Source organism: Macaca fascicularis, chromosome 11 (assembly GCF_037993035.2).
Source record: "Macaca fascicularis isolate 582-1 chromosome 11, T2T-MFA8v1.1".
Taxonomy (NCBI): Eukaryota; Metazoa; Chordata; class Mammalia; order Primates; family Cercopithecidae; genus Macaca; species Macaca fascicularis.
In genome coordinates this window covers 5,681,204-5,706,046 of record NC_088385.1, presented here as the reverse complement: position 1 = coordinate 5,706,046, position 24,843 = coordinate 5,681,204, and the positions used below count along the sequence as shown (strand labels likewise).

Below are 24,843 nucleotides of genomic sequence, written 5' to 3'. Positions count from 1 at the left end.
CCTTCCTCTAGTGTGGAGTCTGAGACCCAGGGAATACTGGTTCGCATCCCTGCTGGGCCGCACGCCCCTGCTTCTCCTTAATATAGAAACATCTTTTCTTGCCCAGCACTTTCCCCATCATAATGCCAAGGTGCTTGACACAGCCAAAACCGAGGAATGTTTATTTTGCAACGCCGAAGTAAAGAAGGATCTGGAATCACTTAATAACTAGGATAGACTTCATCTAAGAAAAATAGAAAGAAAGGAGGGAGGGAAGGAGGAGGGAAGGACAAGGGAAGGAAGGAAGGAAGGAAGGAAGGAAGGAAGGAAGGAAGGAAGGAAGGAAGGAAGGAAGAAGGGGAGGGAGGGAGAAAAAGAAGGAAGGAAGGAAAAAAGGAGGAAGGAAGAGAGAGGGGAGGAGGGAGAAAAAAGGGAGGGAAGGAAGGAAAGAGAGAGGGAGGAGGGAGGAGAGGAGGAAAGGAAGGAGGGAGGAAGGAATAGACGCAGAAAGGAAGGAAAAGGAAGACGTTTATCATTCCTTGATAGCAGATAAAAATTATTGTATCTCTTTCAAAACTTTGCTACAACCTGCTCAGTATATTTTTAAATGTAAGTTCAGATCTTTGTAAAATAAGAGACTGGAGTATATGAGCTCTGAAATTCAGTGATTCTACATCAAGTTGAAAACCTAGTAACTCCAACTCTCTTTTTCAAAGATCACTCCAGTGGCAAAAGCCAAGCAATAAAGTCTGTCAAGTTTTCAGGGAGCCAGCTGCACATCTGATTAATACACTTGGGTATTCGCAGAATTTTCAGGCAGAAACCCAGTCGTCCAATCCAATGACCTCACTTTACAGTGAAGACTCTGGTGGGAGAACAATACTAATGGCTACCATTTGCTGAGGGCCAGGCAGGTGACATGGGTAGGGTCACACAGCAGGTTAGTGACAGACGCAGAATTGGATGCAATCCTCACCCACCCCACAGTCCACTTCTGACTTTTAGTGGCTTTAATACCAGAAACTTTTCCTCATGGCTCAAGATGTACAGAAGAGGAATCGGTACAAAGGCAACAACAGGACAAGAGCAATTACATCCTTTCTGCTTTTGCCTCTGAGCACAGAAGGGACACCACGGAAGTAGGAATTTCAGCCTGGGCCAGTGGGTGAGAAGCAGACTGCAAGCCTCAGGCCTTGCTGGATGAGAAGAGGGTCAGAGGTAAGAGCCCTCAGCAGCACCAAAACAACAAAACAATAAAACAAACAAACAAACAAAAACGCCTAGCAGAAAACATCTTTCCAGGGGACTGAAATCCAAGCACCAGAGGAACCACGTCCAACTGTGGTGTGTCAGCACCAAAAATACTTAGGGAGAAAGGGCAAATGTCACACTTGAAAACAGTGTTTACGAAGATGGAAAAGAATACTGAGAAAACCCAGTTACATACAACTCACTGCTGGTATTTGCATCTTTCTCAGATTGTGAGGAAGATTTCATAAATAGGATAGTTAGTAAAGCTTATCATGAATGTTTTCATCAATAGGTTTTCGTTAGAAAAGTGATTGTAAAAAAAATCCATGTTACAATTTTTGACTTGGTTAACAACGTGCATAGGAATTGGCTGTTACACTGTAAGGCATGCAGACGTCCTCATTCCCCTGGCAGAGTGCATCAGATCTGTGGACATTTCCTAGCAAGGTAGCCCTAAACCTAACAAGACCAACTCTTACTGTTATTTTCTCAAAGACTTCTATTTAAGAAGACTTATAAGGACTATAAGGAAGAGGATGTCTTTTATCACATTATTCAGAGCCTTATCAAAACACCATTTCTGTTTCTGCACAACTCAAGAGGGGCGTGAAGAACTTTAAGAAGCTTGGTAAGAAGCCACAAAATGGTCCAACTCAAAAAACCTTTAATGGCTGAGGCTCCGTGCACTCAAATCCATCGCAACAAGCTTCATATCTCTTCGAGTTTTTCAAAATGTATTTGTTGGATGAGTTTTGGGGGTATGTCAGCAGACATTACTATAAAAGGGGGAAGGAGATTCTGTGGTAAAAAAAAGTTTTAAAAACTAAAAAGTTGAAAAACACTGGGTTAAAGAAGTGAAATAGGTTTACTGCTGCAGGACTTCTCAGAGCCTTTACTTTTATGTTCATATGCATTGTACATCTCCAAGAGGCAGCATTTCTGAAACATAGTGCCTGGGGATTCTTTCTCCATGGAAAGTTGTGTAGGACTGATGTTCTGCAGATCACATTTGAGGAACTCTGGCATGAGTTATTCTAGGTAATATGGTCACTTGAGTATCCATGTCAGCAGAAGACAAAACAGGAGGAAGGAAATTTAAACTGCAGCAGGAGATGTTTAACTGAGAAATGAGGAAAACATACTGACAAAGGGTGCTCAAACACAAGTCGCTTGAAGGAGTCTATATTATGGATTCTCTTTCTCTGGGCATTTTTCAGAATAAGCCTGGAATAATCTAGAAATTTTTCTAATGCACAGCAAGGCAATGAATTCCATGACTTTTAGAATTCTCTTCCTGCTCAATTATTCCATGTCATCTGTCCTTATTCTCGATTGATATATTAAGTGAGTCAGCTGACTGGCTTGCAAATTAAATACATCCCTGAAATGCTGAAGGTAAAGTCAATGCATCCTCTGTAAGTTGAGTCTGTTTTCCACTGATTTGTGTTATAATTGCAAAGAAAAGTGTTGACCTCGCGCATCGGGGAGAAAGCATCCTACCCGCACCCTTGTGCATTTCTTCCCGCTCATTCTCCCGCTGATGGCAGCCCACAGGTCAGCCAAGTGAATAGCTGAGTCATGCGAGCCTTCCACACTCAGTCCTTCAATCTCTCTGTGGATTCCCAAGTTTTCTGGAAGTTCTCGCTGATCTCAGGGATTCTCAATGGGTAAGTCACCTCATTGCTTATGTTCTTTCTTTAGGAATTTAACAAAATCCCTGGATATTCTCTGCTGCTGGCTTTTTTATCAAGGAAACAGTTTCACTCTAAGAGGGTAGGAAGCCCCTTTACATGAGTCGCCTCTGTTATGACCAAGTGTTTGGTGATTGAATAGCTGAATCATGGTCACTATTGGATCAGAAAGTCCAAATCTATGAAACGAAAGAAATATGTCTACATAGGTAGACATATTTCCCAAAAGACTGATTTAGGAGAGCTGTGAGTGGTTTTAACTGTACCTAACGTTTGGATAAGAGGCCTTGCCTATGCCTCAGTACTCTGTCAAAGTGGGCAAATAAGAAATAGACCATGAAATGATAACTTTTACTGAATGCTTACCACATACCAGGCCTGTTAGCGTTACCTGCTTTAATTCCACCGATTCACTGGCCACCATGTGGGATGTCTATTAATGGCCCAGTTTTACAGAGGAGAAAAACAAGGCTCAGTGAGATTCTGAATTCTCCCTGGGTCACACAGGTAGACACCAGTGGGGAATAGCACTGGGAGTTGACTCCCTCAGGGTGGACAGATATCACCCTCTGCCTACACCGTTCACAGATAGACTAAGAGGCTCAGAACCATGTCCTCATGTCTCCTGTCCTGCCTCACCTGACACAGCTACAGGTGTGGGAAACACAGTGTTGCCCACCTGCAAATGCATCACTTACAGTCTGCATGCAGCAAGAAAAAGAGAGATTATGATAGAGTTTCTTGGAATTCCCCATTTAATTTAATTTTATTATTTATTTATTTATTTGAGACAGTGTCTCACTCTGTTGCCCAGGCTGGAGTGCAGTGGCACGATCTCAGCTCACTGCAACCTCCACCTCCCTGGTTCAAGCAATTTGCATGCCTCTACCTCCCAAGTAGCCGAGATTACAGAAATCCGCCACCACACCCGGCTAATTTTTGTATTTTTAGTAGAGATGGAGTTTCACCATGTTGGCCAGGCTCATCTCGAACTCCTGACATCAACCGATTCGCCTGCCTCGGCCTCCCAAAGTGCTGGGATTACAGGCATGAGCTGCTGCACCCAGCTGGAGTTCCCATTTTTGAACATGTATTTTAAAAAATATCTCCTAGTTCCTACAATGAAAATAAAAACGTTCTTTTTCCTTTTAAGTCTGATCAGCAGTCCTCATCATTTCCAATGCCACAGCATCCCTCTTCCTTCCACTGAAGGAAGGAATCACGATTGCATGAAGTACATTACAAGCTAGTTTATATTCATTTTTCCACCGACTACATGCTGTCTTTTAAGTGTAACCATATTGTGTAGATTTTTTAATGTGAAAGGGCCCACTTCTATTAAAGAGCGCCTCTGATGGGAAAATAATTATATTATACACACACAAAACAACAACAACAACAACTTTTTGGAAATGCATCTGTTGGAAAAAGGGAAGCCTACCAGCATTCCAATGTGAGGCTCATGATGGATTTTATTTAACCCCAACCTGATTGAACATTTCCTGCCCTCCTGGAAAGGGCAAATATAAAGCTTAAAAAAAGGAAAACCTTTCTTCTCTCCCTCCGAAGGAAATAACGTCAGACATGGTTCCAAATCTACGGTCATTTACCTTTTGACCAAAAAGCTTCAAAGACAGGAGATTCCACCTGAGAGCTGAAACCAGCTGGAAATAACCCAGGAGAGGCAAGATCGAATCTGGGGATGGCCATGGGCCTCATGGCATTGCAGAAGCAACCTGACAGATGCAGAGCCCGTGGCTGGGTGGCCAGTGGTTATCAGGAAAGCCACACGATGCCACTCATGAATCCCCGCTCTGACGCCCACTCGGTCCTAGCCAGCAGGAGTGGAGTAGTGCTCCACAGTCTGAGATCACAGAAACAGGTGGCGGTTCTCTAATTGGACACATCTCCAAACGCGGAAGTTTGCCTGATTTCTCATTTTCATCATTTCAGTTGGGAGTTCTGAATCACATCACACATTCCCCTGCCTGCTTACCTGGACACAGAACATGGCATGCTCTTGTTACTCTCCAGTGCCCTCTTCTCTGTGCAGCCTCACAGTTCCGTCTCTCACGGATAGCTGGAACCGGCTCCTCCCGGCAAACAGCCTTCATTTCTGCTCTCATTTCTGTTTTTTCCAGCAAACTCACATATTCCCATCTCCATCTGACCTGCTACTTCTAAGTCAGATAATTGATTCTGAGCCACTAGATGAAGTCACACAGGAAGGCTCTGAGTATGGCCACAAGCACCTGTATCCCCAGGGGTTACCAGGTGACATAAGCCAGATATGGTTTCCCTAAACACGATACTCTTTCCATCTTTCTTTTTCTAAGCTTTGGTAGAAATGTACATAGAGAGCTATCTCCCACCTACGAAAAAACACGGCTAGGGGCACAATTAAAACTGACAGACAGGCTGGGGGCAGTGGTTCACACCTGTAATCCCAACACTTTGGGAGGCCAAGGCGGGTGGATCACTTCAGGTCAGGAGTTTGAGACCAACCTGGCCAACATGGTGAAACCCACTCTCTACTAAAAATACAAAACATTAGTCAGGCCTGGTGGCGGGCGCTCATTCCAGCTACTCAGGAGACAGAGACAGGAAAACCACTTGAACCTGGGAGGTAGAGGTTGCGGTGAGCCGAGACCATGACATTGCACTCCAGCCTGGGAAACAAGAGCGAAACTCCATCTTTTTTTTTTTTTTTTTTTTTGAGACGGGGTCTCACGCTGTTGCCCAGGCTGGAGTGCAGTGGCGCTATCTCGGCTCACTGCAAGCTCCGCCTCCCGGGTTTACGCCATTCTCCTGCCTCAGCCTCCTGAGTAGCTGGGACTACAGGCGCCCGCCACCGCGCCCGGCTAATTTTTTGTATTTTTAGTAGAGACGGGGTTTCACTGTGGTCTCGATCTCCTGACCTTGTGATCCGCCCGCCTCGGCCTCCCAAAGTGCTGGGATTACAGGCTTGAGCCACCGCGCCCGGCCCGCGAAACTCCATCTTAAAAAAAAAAATGACAGATGGCCCAGCCTCAGCAGCAGGGACTAAGAAGTGATGGGCACTGTGCAAAGAGGACCCACGTCCTTCTGCAGGGGGCCACGGTCCCTCAGCTTTTGCTGATGGGGGTGGAAAGGAAACGTGTGGGATCAACAAGCCCGGACCTTTGCTTTGAAGGAAACCAAAAAGTCAGATGTGTGTGTGAAATATTCCAATAGCCCTTAATGTTGTGTCCCATGTGGCTCCCAAGCCACAAGTGACAACTGAGGACCTCTTACAAGGTAATCTGCCCAGTTTTAGGGTAGGTGCTCTGTGATTGCAATTCGGAATTGCTGGAGGCATGTAAAACCATAAACCAGGAGATTGCAGATGCACAAAAAAGAAAGACAAAACACACACACACACACACACACACACACTTCCAAGTGAGTAGAGGGTCTGGTTGGGAGGGTGTGCCTGGCGCCTTAGTGTGCACACATACGCTCTCCCGGGTGAACGTGATCCTTCCCCTGAAGCACAGACAGCAGTCTTCTGCAGGGAACATGGCTATTTTCCCCACCATATCAGAACTTGTTTCTCTTTCCACCAATGCCAAATTGCCTTAAAGCAGCTGAGGAGTGCCTAGCTGATTTATGCCTCAACAACCAGGGCTTCTGGACACGTTCTTCCTTTCTGACCCTGGTCCTATGATTTGTGAAAGAGCTCTGTAACTGATAGCGCTTCTCTTTCTCTGTCAGGGCAACAAAGTGCAGGGAAGAGTCTAGAAGCTGCTTTCTGCCTCCCAAGGCATCAGAAGTCAACGCTCCTGGGTAAGATGCTGACCTTCTGCATCCCCTCCTTCCTCTATAAAATACAGAAGACTCAGATAACCCCTTGCTTTCCTGATTTCCAATCTATGACAGTTTTATGCTGTCCAGTCACTAAATTAAACAGAAAAAATAAAGCCTTAAGAGGTTAAAGAAGCCCTTAATCAGTGAGATTAGAAGCCCAGAGCCTGTACATGAGCCTCTCTTTGTCCGGTGCTAAATACCTTTGGTCTGCACTAGTCCTCAGTCATTAGTACTTCCTTAAAAATCCAGAAGCTGGTCATCTGGTTCTGGGCTTCTGTAGCTACGACCACTGCCTCTGTGCCCTGGAAACTCAGGGGAGGGAAAGATAAAACTAAAAATCACTTAATTCCATTTTCAATGGACAGCTCTGCTAGGGAGTTTGGTTGGACAGAAAATGAATAGTTATTTTTAAGTGTGTGTGTGTGTGTGTGTTTAGATAATTTCTTATAGTTTCATTTCCCATGGGAAAATATGCTGGAGTTGGAGTCAGAAAATTTGGGTCCCAAGCACAGCTCTGCCCCTAATTTCCTGTGTGATCTTGGGCAAATTATTTCACTTCTCTGCATCAGTCTCCTTCTTCGTAAAGAGGCATTGACTGCCCCCTCCATCTGGGACCCTCAGCACCACCCTCTCCAATGCTCCCGGGCTTGAGGGAAGGGTTAAGCGAGAATTCTCATTCTAGTTTGGCTGGAAACAAACTTTGTTAAAATATATACATATTACCAGTATATCCATCCTATTCTTCCAAGATATATTCAGATTATATTTCTGTATATTAAATCACATCGTAAGTGCAATTATTTAAAGAAATTCTGCTGTGAATCCTCTAGGCAAAGAGCCTTCTGGTAAAAATAGCTAGCTATCCTGAGTCTATTTTTTATGTCATATTTCATTTAAATGTTTGTTTCAGAGAACAAAACTGCAGTCAGCAAGGACCCTGCCTTTCTCTGACATGCAGGTAGTTTCGGCCCCACTCTCAGGTGGGTGTTTGGTGTCTCCGAGGGTCCCTCTGCTGATTGGCAGTGGGAAGAGCCATGCTTTGCTAAGAGTTTATTTCCTGCTAAACTCTGTAACTGGCTGTCTCTTCTGAATCTCACAGCAACTGTGTAAGGCAAGTGATGTTAGCTTCCTTATTCTGCAGATGACGAAACTGAAGCTTGGAGAGGTTAAATGAGGTACAGCTAATAAACAGTGATTCAGACCAATTCTCCAACTCCAAAGGCAGGCAAGCCAGCATGCTCAGAATCCTCAAACATGAAGGCAGCCACGTCGCCTTGCCCTGGGATGGGACCTTTGTAAGAAGCCGTAGTGGCTATGGCAGTGAGATGAGGGTGAAGACAGCAATCTGGCCCACACCAAGACCCCTAACAAGAGACGTCATAAATGCTCTTTAGGCGGAGTGAAGGCCAGTGGAGACCCACAAGGGCAGGGGAGTTGGATTATTCCAACTCCAGGGCCTCCTGTCTCCTCCACTTTAATGGAGGACCAGGAAAGCAGAAACACATTCACGAGAGATTAAGGGGTACCCCCACCTGCAAAGGGGGCCGTGAAGGTGACTGGGGAACAGAATGCATGCTGAGGATGAGGACCAGGACAGTGGAAGTTTGAAAGCCACTGGAACAGTGTAGGAAAATTCTGGGCCCGGGTCTGGTTTGTGGGTTCTGTCCCTCCTGCTAACTATAAGACCCTGCATTCATCCCAAGGAAGAAGGCATGAGCAGGTGTGTGAGGAAAACTCGAGTGGAGTGTCAACCACTGAGAATGTTAAAATGGGAGAGGGAGATCAGTGGCGGTACTGAGGAAGGGCTCCATAGAAAGATGTTCCACGTATATACGCTACACATATATAGAATATAGAGATAGAATATAGAGCACCACGTGTGTGTGTATATATGTGGGTATATGTATAAGCGTGTATATATGAGTCTGTGCATACATGTGTGTATATATGTGTTTGTGTGTGCATATATGTGTGTATACATGTGCGTGTGTATATTTATGTTTGTGTATATACATGTGTGTGTATATACGGGTTTGTGTGCATATATATGTGTGTATATATGTGGATGTATGTATATATATTTATGTGTGTATATGCATATGTGTGTGTGTGTGCACACTCAGAGACCCATAGGAAACAAAAGCACAGGACACCTGCTGCTGTTCCATCAGAGACAAGCTGGCATGTAAACAGAAGTCTATATACACATTTAGGAGCTATGGCTTCATTCTCTCGCCCAATAACAGTTAGACCCTCACTGCATTCCATTCGGTTTCATGTCCCCTGAAGAGTATTAAACACACATTACTGTGTGCCTTTAAGTACATCACAACCCCTCTGAGCTTCAATTTTCTTACCTGCCAAAGAAAAAAACAAAGCCTAGCCTACCACCTCATTTCATTGCTATAGGATGATAATAACAGCTGACATTGTACATTTAAACACTGTACATATATTAATTATTTTAATCTTCGAAACAACCCTATCAGATTGGTACGATTATTAGCCTCCATTTGACAGAAAAGGAAACTGAGGCCACAGAACTGTTCCATAACTTGCCCAATGTCACCCAGCAAACGAGGGATTTGAGCTGCGACGATCTGGTTCCAGCAACTATGCTCTTAACCCCTTTGTTAAACAGCACGATGTCTGAAAGCACTGAACGTGTTTGAAAATGTTCTGTAAATGAATGGCGCCATTCTTATTCTTGCTAGGACTGTTCCCACTGGGAATGATGCAACGCAGGGTCAGGATTCCCTGGGTGAGGATAAATCCTGCAGCCTCAGATCTGCAGCCCCGCTAGCCAGGTACCACACTTCCAGTGGTAAGTCCTCCCCGCCCCTCCCAGCTGCAGGACTGTCTTCCTATGTTCTTTTTCAAAGCAGTGTCTCTGCTGCCAAGAGCAGGTTTGTCTGTCTCCTGGAGACAGCGGTTGTCAAGCCCTGAGAGAACAGCAAGCATGTCAAAAATAGCAGCGCCAGCAGACTGCGTGGCTGCAATTTCCTTTTGAAATGTCGGCTTTGCTCTCACCAAAGAGCCAGGGTCTGTCTGCGCTCCTTGCAGCCTACAGCAGAAGCTGCTTAAGATTCCAAAATGTTTTCTAGGAGGAGGTAAAGTGTATCTGCTGAGGCTCGTGACCAAGGAATGAGGAACTCTCTTTAGAGTAACAATGATGAGGGTGGAGTTGGGTTTAAAAAAAAAATTGTAATAAATCCCAGCAGGGCTAGTCCCCAAACAGGTCAAGTGATAGCCAAGGTAAGACCAGTGTGAATGGGCCGGGCGCGGTGGCTCACGCCTGTAATCCCAGCACTTTGGGAGGCCGAGGCGGGCGGATCACAAGGTCAGGAGATCGAGACCACGGTGAAACCCCGTCTCTACTAAAAATACAAAAAATTAGCCGGACGTGGTGGTGGGCGCCTGTAGTCCCAGCTACTCGGGAGGCTGAGGCAGGAGAATGGCGTGAACCCGGGAGGCGGAGCTTGCAGTGAGCCGAGATCGCGCCACTGCACTCCAGCCTGGGCGACAGAGCGAGACTCCGTCTCAAAAAAAAAAAAAAAAAAAAAAAAAAAAGACCAGTGTGAATGATACTTCCTGTAGGGTGGGAACTTTTCCTCTTTTGTTCTGAAAACTAGGGAGTCACTCTCCTGTTGTTACTGTGCACCTTCAAACACAGCCGCCGCTTTGATAACCCTTCAAAGGCGGCGGCTGATAGGTTTCCACTCCCCCTTTAGGGTACCAGGTGAAGCCAGAGGATGAGGACCAAGAAGACCAAGAGGCAGGGTGAACTACTTTCTCAAGTTCAGAGCAAAGGGACGTGAAAAACATGACCATCTCCAACCACACAGAGACCTCAAGCCCAGCACAGAAGTGGTTCATCAGGAGACCTGGCAAGATGAGAGGCTAACAGCCCATCTGTCTTCCTTCCCCACGGCCTGCGTCTGGGAAGATCCCTCTCCCTGCCAACTGCCAAGCTCCAGACCTTATTCTGCCATGAGCTCTCTGTGCAACCCGAGGCAAAATACGAAGTGAGATGGAGAGAGGAACTCCTACCACCTAGTAAAAGGATTTCTTTTCCTCCCCTAAGTGACCGTGACAAGGTAGGATTGGAGTACACTTTCCTCCCCACTTCCTTCCCACGGCAATAACACACAGTCAAAACCCATGTGAGCCAGGATGGCAGCTCCAGCTAGATTGTCCCGGAAGGACCACACTCTCTGGGAATCTATCTTGGAATGGATGTCGAGTTGCTGGCAGATAGAAATTCTGCCGCAAGCAAGGGCTCAGCCAGTGGAGAGGAGAAATGACAAGCCGCAGGACTGGCTGGTGCATCTGAGGAAAGCACCATGGGAAGGGAAGGGAGGGTCCGGTGGGCACAAGGTGAAGAAGGCCAAGAGGAGATCAGAGTCTGGGAGAGAATCACTGAAAGGTTCAGTAAGACAAATGAAGGCCGTTACCGCCCACTTCTTTTGTTTACCCAAAGCACCAAAGACTGCTGGGACCTCATCATAGGGCTGTTAAGCATCAATAACAACTGTAGGGGGAGTGTGGGGAGGGGGTTAGGAAAAATGAAACCTTTATGTACCCACAAAAAAAAATTTCAAAAAATTCAAAAATAAAATAATAACCATAGTATATACATCAATAAAACCTTGGGCCCTATGCAATCTCTTAAGGAATCCTGAGTTTACAGCTGTAGGGATTTGGTGGGGTTTTTGGTTTGTAGGAACTTTTCTCGGAGTTTTTTTCTTTTTGCCAGCAAACTGTAAGTTCCTTGGGCAAGCTCAAGGCCATAGTCCTATATGATGAATAATGTTCAACATATATATCATAGCTCAATGCATGTTAATTATGCCCTGCACTTACCCAAAAAACTGGCATGACACATCTTTAGAGGAAAAAAGAAAAAAGCATGTAACTCTCGTAACAATTTGATGTCAAAACGAAGCGCGCGCGCGCGCGCACACACACACACACACACACACACACACACACACACACCAGTTCGTGATATTGTGCATGAATAAACTGCATGTAAGCTCTGAAGTGTCCCCATGTGGCAGAAGAAAAAAAAACTGTCGTTCTATTCTAGATATTGTCTGGTCCATTTTTAGACACGCCAAACTTCTAGATTTATAGGACCAAACCGTTCTTCCAGCCCAGATGGAAAACTCCCAGATTATTAGACTCATTGCTTTCTTTTTTTTCACAATTCAATGATTTGGGGGTGCAATTTTTAGAGTCGTATGATTATTACCACAAGCCTGTTTGAGAGCATTTCTATTACCCCCCAAAAGTTATCTGGGGCCAATTGTAATAGCATAACCTTCCACCCCCTGGGGACCCCTCAGGTTGTCCTGATGTCCTGCTGCAGGTGGGACTTAGCCCATGCTCTGAGACTTCTAGCAAAGAGTCCGTCAATTCTCCTTGCGGACTGCCTGGTGAATCTTAATCCTGCTTGTCAGGATTCCCTGCACCTTGTACCACTGAGATTTATGTCCTTTCCTTTTGTTCTGCCTTCAGTACCCGAGAGAGACAGCCAGATACTAACAAAACCTTCAAGTGAATTAAGGGCAGTGCTAAGGTCATCCCCGAGGTAAGGCTTTTTCCAGGCTAACTCCAACCTTATGCCTTCCTCCTAAGCCCTCTTTTGTCTGTTTATTTGACATTTCTACTGTTCCTCTGTCTTTGACCTCTCTGCCAGCCTCCTAAGCTTGGAGACCCTGAGGTGGTCCAGGGCTACTCAGCAGAGGATTCGTCTGAGACTTCTCAGGGTCATTCTCTCCCTCCCAGCCTGCCTTCTCTCATTTATGCTTGCAGGTTCAGGAAATTTCTGGGAGACATTTTTCTGAGCCCACGGCAGTCTCCTCTTGCTTGGTAGGTTCAGGACTTGCCCCCACAGAGGTAAGCATGGTAGGAAAGAATGGCAGAGTGAGAAGTCAGGAAAGAGTGGAATACTCCTGCTCCAGACAGACCTTAGTAAGCACAGCTGTCCTAGATTTCAATGTGCAACCTCGCCGTCAGCACTCTAGGTGCTCCCAGTTGCTGAAAAGGTGGAGAGAGGGAGAAAGATAGGCAGGAAGACACACATAGAAGGAAGAAGACGGTAAAACAACAGAGGGGGGAAAACCAGAAGGAAGAAAACTAGAGAAAGGAGAAAAAAGGCAGAGACAGTAAGAATGAAAAGAAGGAAAGGGAAAAATGCACAGAAAAAGAGAGAATTTTTTAAAGGGGCCAGCAGCATCAAGGGGACAGAAACAGAGAAAAAGAAAACCGAAGTCAATTGAGTCAAAGAAAAATACACAGAAAAAGCGAGGTAGCCCCTGAGGGAAGGAGAATGAAACCCTTGCATCTCTCCAGATGCACGCTTCCCCACCTTCTCTCTCTCTCCCCACCCCGTTCTAATTTTGCCTGCAGGACTGAGCCAAAAACAAAATTCCCCTCCAGTAGAACCTACCTCACCTGCAAAGACGGCGCGCTGTCCCTCCTCGCTCCGTGGGGACGAATATCCCGCATCTCAGGCTGAGGCTGGCAGTGCCAGGAAGTCCTCTGGGAGCTCCTTCCAGCTTGAGTCAGGTGTAGCGATGGCTTGGACCCTTCCTGGGAATGACCACCCCAGCTGTCCAGGCAGCACAGAGTGCATATTCTCTTGGTGCTCAGGGCACAAAATCCAAATAAAGAGACTTAAGGTCAGAGAAGGATCACTTGACAAAATTCTTCCCAGAAACTTGGTCGAGCTACAGCCTCTCCGTTTTTCTTCGATGTCTTGAGAAGAAAGATCTTTGAGATTCCTCCCAGGAGCGAGATAGACTGTTCCCGGGGAGGAACAAGTTGCAATTCTCCGCCTCTCGTGGAGCTGGGAAGAGCCTGCCTCTGCGGAGACGGGAACTCCATGATCCCTAAGACTGTGATCTCACCTGGTGAGGCCCAGCCTGGCTGCCACTCCAAGGAGAAGTTGTCCCCTCTAAGGGCTCCCCTCGACAGCTCGAAAAAATTAACACTGACGTTGGTTTAACTGGTTGCCTAACATTCAAATTTCTGAAGAATCAGGAGTAAGATGAGGCAGCTGCAATGACTGGGTGGGGAAACTAGGAAGAAAAGTCCAGACAGGAAGCTTTGAGGCCCTGCTTCCTCCACATTTTCCAAAAGTCCCACATCCCTGTCCTGGCACTCCCAGCCCCTAAGCCACTATGTGGGAGGTGCTCCCATTTGAGAAGCTGGAAAGATGTAGTCCCCTGGTCTCCCTTGATGCCCAAAGCAGAAGATAGAGAGAACAGTCTGGAAGGTTGCTACGGCAACCAGAGTCCCTGGTGAGCTGGGCTCTCCACAAACCCTTTCAAGCGTGCTCTGACTTGAAAAGGAAATGTTTTCTCAGGGATGGTGATGAGGATGATTACATACACATATACAGAGATACATGCATACATGTCCCAACTTTCACCCTCGGCTGGGAGCTTCCCTTCTGCCTCTGGAATGGGCTTTTCTCTTCTTTCCCCAAATAGCCAGCAGTAATGGGAGAGATTTGGAAAACTAGCACTTTCTGACCTCAGAGCAGGTTTGTGCATCATAAACATCTCTATCTTCTACTGTGTTTCAGGTTTGGAGAAGCCAAGCTCCTAGTCAAGGTGACCTCCAGCCATGGAAGGATCCCCCTGAACATATCTAAAAAGAACCCTCCTTTCTGAAGGGTAAGAAGAAAGGCTGAGGGGCTCAGTCCAAGAGGCCAAGGAGGGATTTCGGGAGCCAATGGTCCATAATGGCCTATTCTTAGGCTTTGGATCCAAGGCAGGAACTCTGGGGGAAGGCCTTGCCTATGGGGGTATGGAGAGAACTAAAAATCAAATCCATGACTAAGATTCACACATTTGCATAGCAATGTCCCCAGCTTCCCAGACATTCCCCATGAGGTAGGGAGGGGAAGACAATAATGTTCCCATTTAATGGGTGGGTAAACTGAGGCACAAAGAGGGACTGTGGACCCAAGTTACCCTGTAAAGTTATGGCAAGATCGAGATTTAGATCTGGCAGTCACAGAAGCAACACTGCCTCTCAAGCAAACCCTCGTAAGGCTGTCCTCTCCTAAGCTGGTCTTCGAGAAAATAATGTTTTAAAAAAATTATCATCAGAGAGTCTGAAAGCATAGATATAAAATTAAAAACATGTTAACAGTCCTTTCAGTTTCAGAACTGCACCCAAAAGAACTCAGAACAGTACATCACAGTTTATCAAAGGCAAAAAACAAATGGCAACGTTACTGAGAGAGAAAGGAGGGTAGGTGGGCCAGTGGATAGATGGCAGTGGTCTCACACTGGAAGAAAATGGCTTAGATCAAGTGGGAACGCCACCACGTCACCTTACCAGTGAGAGCAGACCAAATGCAGCTCCAAGGGGCAGAGCAGGCAAGTGTTTGCTTGACTCAGCAAAAAAACCTCTTAGAGTGAGGCTGTTGGCAAAAGAATAACACTTGCTCCTTATTCTAAACCACCTATTTCATGCCCATAAAATGGGAAGAAACCCATGCTGCCATCCAATGTGTGCTTTTACCTGTCTAGGGCTTTAAGCTGGAGTTTGCTTGAGGAAGCCTCCAACAGCAATCCTAAATCAAATTCCCAGGAAGCAAGGTAGAGGGCTAGAGAAAATTTGGGGGAAATGAGGAAGAAAAGGCTGCCATCTGCAACAGGATTCCTCTGCCCCTTTGAGAAAACAGCATCTGTTTAAGTGGCACCTTGCTTCAGACTGTGGTCAAGCCAGTTGCTTGACTCTATTCAGACATCCCTCCTGGTTCTGTGGCTCCCTTTCTCCAGTTCTTCTGCTCAGGAAGGCACTTGCACAAAAAGAGTATTTGGCTCTGAGAAGGAACCTTCCTGGAAGCTAGAGAGTCAGGGGATCAGAGTGGGGAGGACCAAATGTAGACCAAACACCAGTGCCTCTTGTGCTGAGCCACACTTTGAAAAATCCATGGCCCCTTTGGTCCTGGACTAACCCCCGTGTCCTCCAAGTGGTAAAGTTTGATTGTATTTTCTCTAATTCCAGCCAAGTTTAGAAATGAATAACCTATTTTGAGGCTGTGCAAATGAAGACTCTACCAAGGGTCATCTGCAGGATGACGAGCGGGTGTTACAGGGCTCCGGAATAACAGCAAGTTGAGTACTGCTTCTGTCCTCCAGCTTCTTCCAGTTACCAAGCAGCCTGAAGCTAGGAAGCGCACATGACCCAAAGCAAAGAACACTAAGGAGGGAGCGAAGACTTAGGTATGGCTGGTTTCCATCCTGTTGACATTGCTGTTCCTAGAGATATTGTAAGTCCCAGACATGAAAAATCAGTCTTGAGGGAAGGTCAGACATAAATGTATATCTCATCCATATGACAGAAGATGGGCATGATTGGGTGGCACCGCTGGAATTTTAAAAATGTCACTTAGATGGATTCACCTTGAATGCTTAAGCAACAAGGGATTAAGCAACAAGGTTGATAGTCCAGGTATTTGGTCCTGGATGCCAGGTAGTGGGTGTGGGGGAGAGAGTCAAGAAGTCAACTGAAGCTAGAGTGAGTAGTGAAAATGAGAAGGAAGCCTAAGAGACTGTTAGCTCAGTGCTCCCCTCCTGCAGGCCCTGCCTTCATTGGTCAGACCTCTGTGAGCATTCTTTTCTCTGCATAGGCCCGATGTGGTGTAGGAAGGTAGCTGGGTCTCCGTTCCCGGTTAGCCTCGGGGAAGTCAGGCTTGCCAAGTCCATTGTCAGTTGCCTTCAGGTCTGGCGCAGGCTGCCCACAAGTGACGTGGGTATACTGGCCTTGCTCCTCCTGCTCCGTCTCCCGGTGGTAGAAGTAGTTGAAGTTGGAGACAATGACGGGCACAGGCAGGGCAATGGTGAGGACCCCAGCGATGGCACACAGCGAGCCCACGATCTTGCCCCCCACAGTCATGGGGTACATGTCCCCGTAACCTACCGTGGTCATTGTAACCACTGCCCACCAGAAGGCATCCGGGATGCTGGGAAAGAGCGAATCGTCATCGTCAGCCTCTGCGAAGTAAACAGCACTGGAGAAGAGGATGACCCCGATGAACAGGAAGAAGATGAGCAACCCCAGCTCCCTCATGGAGGCCTGCAAGGTCTTGCCCAGGATCTGCAGCCCCTTGGAGTGGCGGGAGAGCTTGAAGATGCGGAACACCCGGACCAGGCGGATGACTCTGAGGATGGCCAGGGACATGGCCTGCTGCCCATTCTGGCTGCCTCCTCCACTGGCTGGCTGCTGCTCCTGCTGCTGCACCAGCTCAGTGCCCAGGGTGATGAAGTAGGGGAAGATAGCCACCAAGTCAATGATGTTCATGATGTTCCGGAAGAAGGCCGGCTTGCTGGGGCAGGCGGAGAAGCGCACCAAGAGCTCAAAAGTGAACCAGACAATGCACAGGGTCTCCACCAGAAAGAAAGGGTCTGTAAAGAAGGAGCCCCCCAGAGTACTGAGTGAGGACGAGCCCCCGGTCCCCATTTCCCCAGGGGTGATGCCATGATGAAATGTGTAGGAATCATCTTCATCCTCCTCTTCCTCCTGACTCCCCCTGGAAACTGAGGAGACTCGACTCACACCACCACCATTGCTTCCACCTCGACCATCTACACGGAACTGGGGTAAGGTCTCTAGACAAAAGATGACTATGGAGATGAGAATGACCAACACGGAGACGATGGCGATACCCCTGGCGGGCCCAGAGCTCTCTGGGTACTCGAAGAGCAGCCACACCTGGCGCTGGAAGGGCTGGGAGGGCAGCGGCTTCTCGTCCTCGCCACCTTCGGGCAGGCAGCCCTCGTCCTCCCGGAAGGCCGCCAGGGCCTCGTCCCCCAGCTGGTAGAAGCGGATCTCCTCCAGGAAAATGTCCAGGGGCACGTTGACCGGCCTCCGCAGGCGGCCCCCCGACTGGTAGTAGTAGAGGATGGCGTCGAAGCTGGGCCGGTTGCGGTCGAAGAAGTACTCGTTCCTCAGGGGGTCGAAGAAGCGGACTCGGCGGCCGGGGTCTCCGAGCAGCGTGTCCGGAAACAGCGACAGGGTGCGCAGTTGTGTCTCAAAGCGCAGCCCGGAGATATTGATCACCAGCCGCTCGCTACTACAGCAGCCCCCGCCCCCGCCGGCCTCCGGGAAGTCTCCCGCATCCTGTTGCTCCCCCTCCGGCCCACGGACCTCCCCCGGCGCCGCCAGCGTAAGGGATTTCTCAGATCTCATGCCCCCTCGGAGGTGCGCTCCCCGCCACTAGGACGGCGCCCACGACACAACCTCTGGAGCGCGGCACCCGCTCCCCGGCTCCTGGCTGCGCCCTCTTTAGGGTGGGGCTCGTGCTCCTCCCGGTTCACGGTCTGACCTGGCGGTTGGGTCCGTGAGCCCTAAAGCCCTGGTCCCTGCAAGGCTGGGTCTGGGGAGGTGACCTGGGCGCTGGGGATTTGGTTCTGCGCTTCCCGTTACCCGCGCCCCGGTGCTAGAGCTTACTGGGATGCCCGGAACCGCACACGGGCGCGCGTGAAACTGGCTGCCCGAAAAGACGCGTGGCTTCGCCCCCAGCGGTGCCTGAGACCCGGTTCCCGGTCGCAGGGGTCCGCCCTCCAGCCGGGCTGGCTCTTCCCAGTTCCCACTGCGCTCCTGCAGCCGCTCCGGACCCCCGGCTGCCGCTGGTACCGAAGCGCCTGATGCGCCTCCCTCCGGCTCGGCAGACTCCTGGCGGGGCTCGGCCTCCGCCCTGCGTCCACCGCGGGGCTGGGTCCGGCCAAGGTCGCGGTTCCGGCCGCCACAGCCGCCACCTCCTCCCTAGGAGCCGCGCCGCAGGCCGCGCAGAGGGCCTTGGGCTGCCCCGGCGCCCGAGCGCGGGGACCCACCTCCCCACGGCTCAAGGCTTCGCTGCCGCCGCCGCAGCTGCAGCGGCTCGGCTCTCCGCTCTGCCCTTCCTTCCCAACACACACTCTCCAAGTGACGTGGCAGGCCCCGCCTGCTGCCCCCTCCCACCCCACTCCCACATCACACCCCTCGCCCAGCCAGGGGTTGCCGCGAGCCAGGGCGCCATGGAAATAGACGCACACTCGCCTCACCAGTAAGCTTTCCCGCGCTCTCCTGGCACGCCTCTCGCTTTCACACGTTCACATTCGCGCCCCCCTCCACAAGCGCCGGCACCCTCATACCACACCCCCTCCACCCCCGCAATCGGCTTTTCTCATTTCGGTTTACCGAGTTGACCTGCGCAGTGGTATTTCATCAATAAGAAGACACACCCCGCCCCACCACACAATACGGAGCACTGTGCACCCACTCATCCAGAAATCTAAAGAAAACATTAAATCATACATTCTTCTGTCTTTAGGAAGACCCGTTTGCCAACCTCTCCAATATCTACAGGAAAAAAAAAAATAGAGAAAGTATTTTTGAGATGCCTTGAGAGCTTCCAATTTAAATTCCAATATAATTCTCCCTCTACCTTTGCAAGCCTGGGAGGGTGAGGCTGCAACTCTCTTAGAATTGCAAAGGGATGGTAGAGAAAGGGTGGCAAGTGGATCAATGCCTTTCCCATCAGAAGTTTTTCGGGGGAGTCCTGAGAGCCTGAGGCAACAACCCCAGTGAGGAAGGACCCGGAAGATGGAAGCACCTCAGAGATACCTCAGCCCAGGAAACACTGCCTCCTGGGGATGCTTTGCTCCTAGCCACCCCGGAGGATGCATCTGGAATTTCTGCTTGTTGGGTAGCCAAAAAAGGGGAGAAGAGGGTGAATGGAAAAGGGGTATGCAAGAGTGATGACTGAAAAAATAATAGCTACGTTTACTGGGCATTGAATATGTGCCAGTCACATTCTAGGTGCTTTCCCAGAAAGATGTCGTCTGCTCGTAAGCCATGTTACAACGAAGACCCCTTTGGCAGTATTTGAGTAGGACAAAGTTTGTTGTTAGGGACCAGTTGACTCTCCCTAACTCTCCAGTAAGAAGGGGATAAGAATGGTTTTCCATCCATTTCTGTCTTTCTTCGCCAGACCAGACAAGTTGGGGTCTGGTAGAGGAAGACTCAACTGATCGTTTCAGACTGACACTTCCAGGTAGGGTTGACATTTGCTTCTCTGTGCCTCAGTTTCCTCTTTTCTGGCTGGTTGTAGCCAAAATGAATTGGCTAACAACTACAAAGTGTTTTTGTGTAGCTTCCAGTGCATATTAGATGATTAGTACACATTCATTGAGTTTAATGATGAGAATGACACATAAAGGTGCTCTGAAACCACAGGTTGCATCTGAGAGTCCTTTGTGTTGCACGGAGTATTTTAAAACCACAGTGGTTCTCAGCAGCATTCGCTCTCAGAGGGCTAGAGGAAGGAGAGAACCAAGGCTTCTAGATGTGTCGGGAAGGGGTCAGGTGTTGAGTGGGTAAGAAAGATGCTAGCCTTTGAATTCACTGCATACTCATTCTCCAGTCTTGCTCCTCACCAGTTGAGCCAGGCAACAGCCTCTGCTCCCTTTCTGTGCTTGCACAGCTGATTTCTGGCACCAACGCCTTGTGGGCTTTTTTGATCCCCCGGGATAGAAATCAAAAGAGATCACAGCATACAGGAGCAAAGAGAAAGATTTTTTTATGAAAGCTTATGGACATAAGGGACCAAACAGCAAGAAAGGAAGTGGGTTGCTCTCCAAAGTCAAGGCACGGGTTCCCTTTGCGGGGGTCTGCAGTAAGGGGAAGTCAGGGCATATAGAGATGAGCTTTTTCTGGCACATGTGTGGTGGTTTAAGATGCTGCTTCGCACAACATATGTCTCATTGGCACCTTAAATCTCCACCTGCGGGCATGATTTTTAGTACTAAAATAAGGAAAAGTTCATGATGAGGTGAAAGTTAAGCCTAGCTAGGCATACAGGACCTCGGGAAGGTCCCTGGTTCTCTACAGCAAGGGATTAATTAATTTGTGGTTAATAGCTTCTTGGGCTTTTGATGTTGACTGGCTTGGAGTTACAGTTTGAGTAAGGGACTTTTGTTCTTTTTTCTCCAAACCACATCACAACAGGAAAGCAGCCAGCTTGCCCATCTCATGCTTGCCTATCTCATTTCCACTCCCTTCTCTCACCTTGCTTGTCTCAGTGAAGAGAGAGAAAGCAAGTACACGGAGTCATCCAGTGGAGTTTTCTCACTGACAGGCTATGTAATTAAGCCATTTAGACTCCACGCAAAAGTTGCTGTGTTTCAAAACTGTTTTGAAAGAAAAGAAAAGGAAACCAACAACACATACAATACGAAAGATACTCTTTACCCTCATCCAGTTATCTGTCATTATTTTCTGAGTCGTAAATTGACTAACCCATGATTCTTTTTGTTTTTGTTTTCAAATTTATAATGAATGATTCCTTTGCAGGTTTTTTTTTCATCATTGCCATTTTTATTCACAAGACTGTCAACTAGGTCAGTAATTCTTCAAAACCAATCCTGGCAAAGCCTGGGAAGGAACTTTCATTCTGCAGAAGTGTACACACCCTGAGAAGGTGTTGAGAAACTCCACTGGAGTGCCCCTCGAGTTAAGCCTGGCTGGGCTGCCTGCCACCCTACAGGCAGAGTTGATGTTCCGTGATTACCTTCCATCAAGCATGAGGTTGTGTCCCAAGAGGGGTTTCACTGTGCCCGGGGAGGTTCCCCTGAGAAGGAAAAGCCATTGGCAAATGCATGAATCAGAGTTCTGTTTTTAGTTCTTTTGTGAAACAGACTCATTTCTTAGCTTCAGAAAAACCCTATGCCTAGATCATTCGCCCCCAGCGTGTGTTAAGGATGAGTACAATCACACCTTCAGAAGTGCCAGCTCCCAGGTGAAGGAAGACACAACTCCATCCACAGATGCTGCCAAGTGGCTTCCAATGTCAGGTAATTTTTCCCCAACATTCACCAAGCACCAATTTCATGCCAGCACAGATTGTGTTGTTATTTTTTGTTGTTGTATCCAGATTCAGATGTTTGCCATGGTCATAGCGATCATTCATTTATTTAAAAAGTATTTATTGAGCAGCTACTGGATGCCAGCATGGTGCCAGGTTCTGAGGATTTAGCAGAGATCTACACAAAATATCTGCTTTGATAAGCATACATTTTCACATAATAAATAAATTACATTATAGACAGAAAATTTTAACAGTAAACAATATGGAAGATATTTCCATATTGCAGTAAATACCTTGAGGAGGATAAATGGGATGCTATGTCAGAAATGAACTTGGGGACTCAATTTTGCAAGGGTAGCTGGAAAAGTTCCCTCTGAAGAGGTAATATTTCAACTGATAATCCAAAGAGGAGAATGGAGCCTGGCACAGTGGCTCACGCCTGTAATCCCAGCACTTTGGGAGGCTGAGGCAGGTGGATCACCTGAGGTTAGGAGTTCAAGACCAGCCTGACCAACATGGTGAAACTCCGTCTCTACTAAAAATACAAAAATTATCTGGGTGTGGTGGAGGGCGCCTGTAGTCCCAGCTACTCGGGAGGTTGAGGCAGGAGAATCGCTTTAACCTGGGAGGTGGAGGTTGCAGTGAGCCAATATGGTACCACTGCACTCCAGCCTGGGTGACAGAGGGGGACTCTGTCTCAAACATAAATAAATAAGAGAACGGGGCCACAGTGCCAAAAGCAGGGAAGAACATTCTGGACTGACAAGTGCAAGAGCCCTGGGCTAGAAAGGTCATGGGTGTTCAAGGTCAAAAAGAAGGCCATGTGCTGGGAGGAGAATGGGCAAGGGAAAGGGAGGTGCAAGATAAGATTGAAGAACTAGCAAGGGTACCATCTTGTAGGGTAAGGTGCTCAGTTTTTATCTGAAGGGCGGTATGAAGCCAATGATGGTTTTCAAGCAGAGGAGAGACGTGATGTGATTTACTTAGAGGCTGTGAGGGGAATGAATTATGAAGGGGTAGAAGAAGAAATAGAAAGACCAGGAAATTGCAGTCATCTGGGGAAAAGATAATGGTGACTTAGGCCAGAGAAAGGCAGAATGGGTAGAGTGGGTAGAGATAGAGTGGAGAGGAGGTGAGGAGAACTGAGGAGGTATGTTTAGATGATAGAATCAGCAGGAATTGATCATCACTAGAACATGAGAAATAAGCCACCAATGCCAACCTCAAGCAACTAGGCAGGTGGGTATTGCCCTTTACTAAGAAAGAGAAGACAAGAGGTTAAACAAGTTGGGATGCATCAAGACCTCACCTTTAGATGTATTAAACTGGAGAAGGAAATTATACATGCAAATGAAGACATCAAGGAAGCGGTAATTTCTTTAGGTCTGGAATATGAAAAAGAAATTTATGATTTATGAATTTAAAACATCTAGAAATATATAAATTCATGGCACTAAGGTCTTCTGCAGAAACAGAATATGGACAATGAAGAGAAATGACCAGGACCAAGTCCTTCACAGCAGTCTTCAATCTACTGGTCAAGGTCAGAGGAAGGGCAGCCAGCAGAGGAGGCTGAGGGGTTGTCAGTGAGGTCAAAGGAAAGCCAAGAGATGGAGAGGTCCCAGAAACCAACAACCAGGACGGGATCCCAGGGGCCCCCTCCTCCTGAGCCCACGCTGGCCTTCCAGTGGAACGCATGATCTACAACAGGTCAGGAGTACGTAGAGGGCATCCATGGGAAGAACCACCTAAGAATTGATGTATGTGCCCAACAAGATGAGCACAGATAATGTGAAGCATCGTGTGATAACCATTTATAGTCCGACCTCTGCCCTAGGTTCCAAAATGTACCTATTCCATTTATGTATTTATGGTACATAAATGACCATAAATGATCTATCTTCCAGGCTTCTTTACATTTTTATTTTGCTGTGTGTGCGCGTATGTGTGCGTGTGTGCGCGTGTGCGTGTGTGTGTGTGTGTGTGTGTGCACTTGTCATCACTCTGGTAATAGGATCCCTGAAGTTTTCCTCTTTCTCTGTGTAACCTCTGGAAATGGTTCTCCTCATGGTCACCCACAGGCCCCTGCTGTGAGGACAGGGTGGCAGGTAGTCAGCTTCCTTACCTCTTATTGAGAGAACACAACACTCGTGCACAAGCACAGACACACCCTCCCTAGGATGACCCACCCCACTCTTGAGCTTTCCACTGTGGAATCCAAACCACTCAGAGCCAGCGAGAAGCAGGGGTGGTGAGTCTGATCCTGTGTCCCTCCTCTCACCATCTCACTCTGGGCAAGGCTCTGCCCTCCAGCTTCAGTTCTTCAGGGTGTTCCAAGTGGAAGCCCCTCTGTCCAAACACAGTGTTCTGCCTGGCCCAATCCCCTTCTTCTGGGTCCCTCGTTCACCCCTTACACCAGGGCCTGGGTCATGTTTACTCCTTCTCTTAACCTTCTCCTACTTTTTCTGCTGGAGAGAGAAGACAGCATTGAATCCTGGGAAGGAAGGGAGAAAAATGGATGGCTGGATAACTCTATACTTTGCAGTCAATTTTTGCTATTTTCCTTTTGTTCCCCTCCCTCTACACACACACACACACACACACACACACACCCCAAAAATTTGGTCATCTGAGAGTTACATTAAAAATAAGTCAGATATCTTGAACTTCGAGGGTTAATTTCCTGCAGTAGCACCCACTGGTTCCACAAACTAATTGATGTACCCTGCCAACATTGATAACACAACACTTTGACCTGAAGTTCCCTTCTATTCATTTAGTCTCTGGATGCACTGTGGCCATTTCCCTCCTCCTGGGCTTCCCCTGTGGCCAAGTGGATGGAGTCAGGGGGGCAAATGCAAACACATGTGCTATACAAAAGCACTATTTATAATTAGCTGCTTAGTCCAATTTTTAATGAGGATGATGACGTCAATTACAAAGTAGTGATGGTGACGATGATGTTCCATAATTCAGTAGAGAAAAATCTAACAGCTTTCACTTGAGTGAGGCTGTATATTAGAAAAGAAATGCATTAGACATCTGTGCCACACCAATCAACAGCCTCAGGAAATTACTATCCATGCCAAGAAATAAATCTATAACGAACTCCTCATCCTTCTGGGGGGATCCCAAGAGAGCTTGTTAGTATCCTAAGTTTGCAGCCTGCATCTTCATCCAATTCCCCTCCTGTGATAGTCATTAATGCTGTTTTCCAAATGTCTC

General features: G+C 47.7%; 1 protein-coding gene across 2 annotated transcripts in view; it reads right to left on the bottom strand.

Moving 5' to 3' along the window:
* Positions 1-18,697, bottom strand: part of KCNA6 (potassium voltage-gated channel subfamily A member 6) — a 41,703-nt gene extending 23,006 nt beyond the window's left edge. The window contains exon 1 of one of the 2 annotated variants that reach the window (XM_005569867.4): positions 13,201-18,697. In XM_005569867.4, the coding sequence (XP_005569924.3) occupies positions 16,368-17,960 (1,593 nt within the window). In that variant the 5' untranslated portion in view covers positions 17,961-18,697 and the 3' untranslated portion in view covers positions 13,201-16,367. The remainder of the gene's footprint in view (positions 1-13,200) is intronic. The other variant, XM_005569868.4, reaches the window with a different exon arrangement.
* Positions 18,698-24,843: the final 6,146 nt, after the last annotated feature.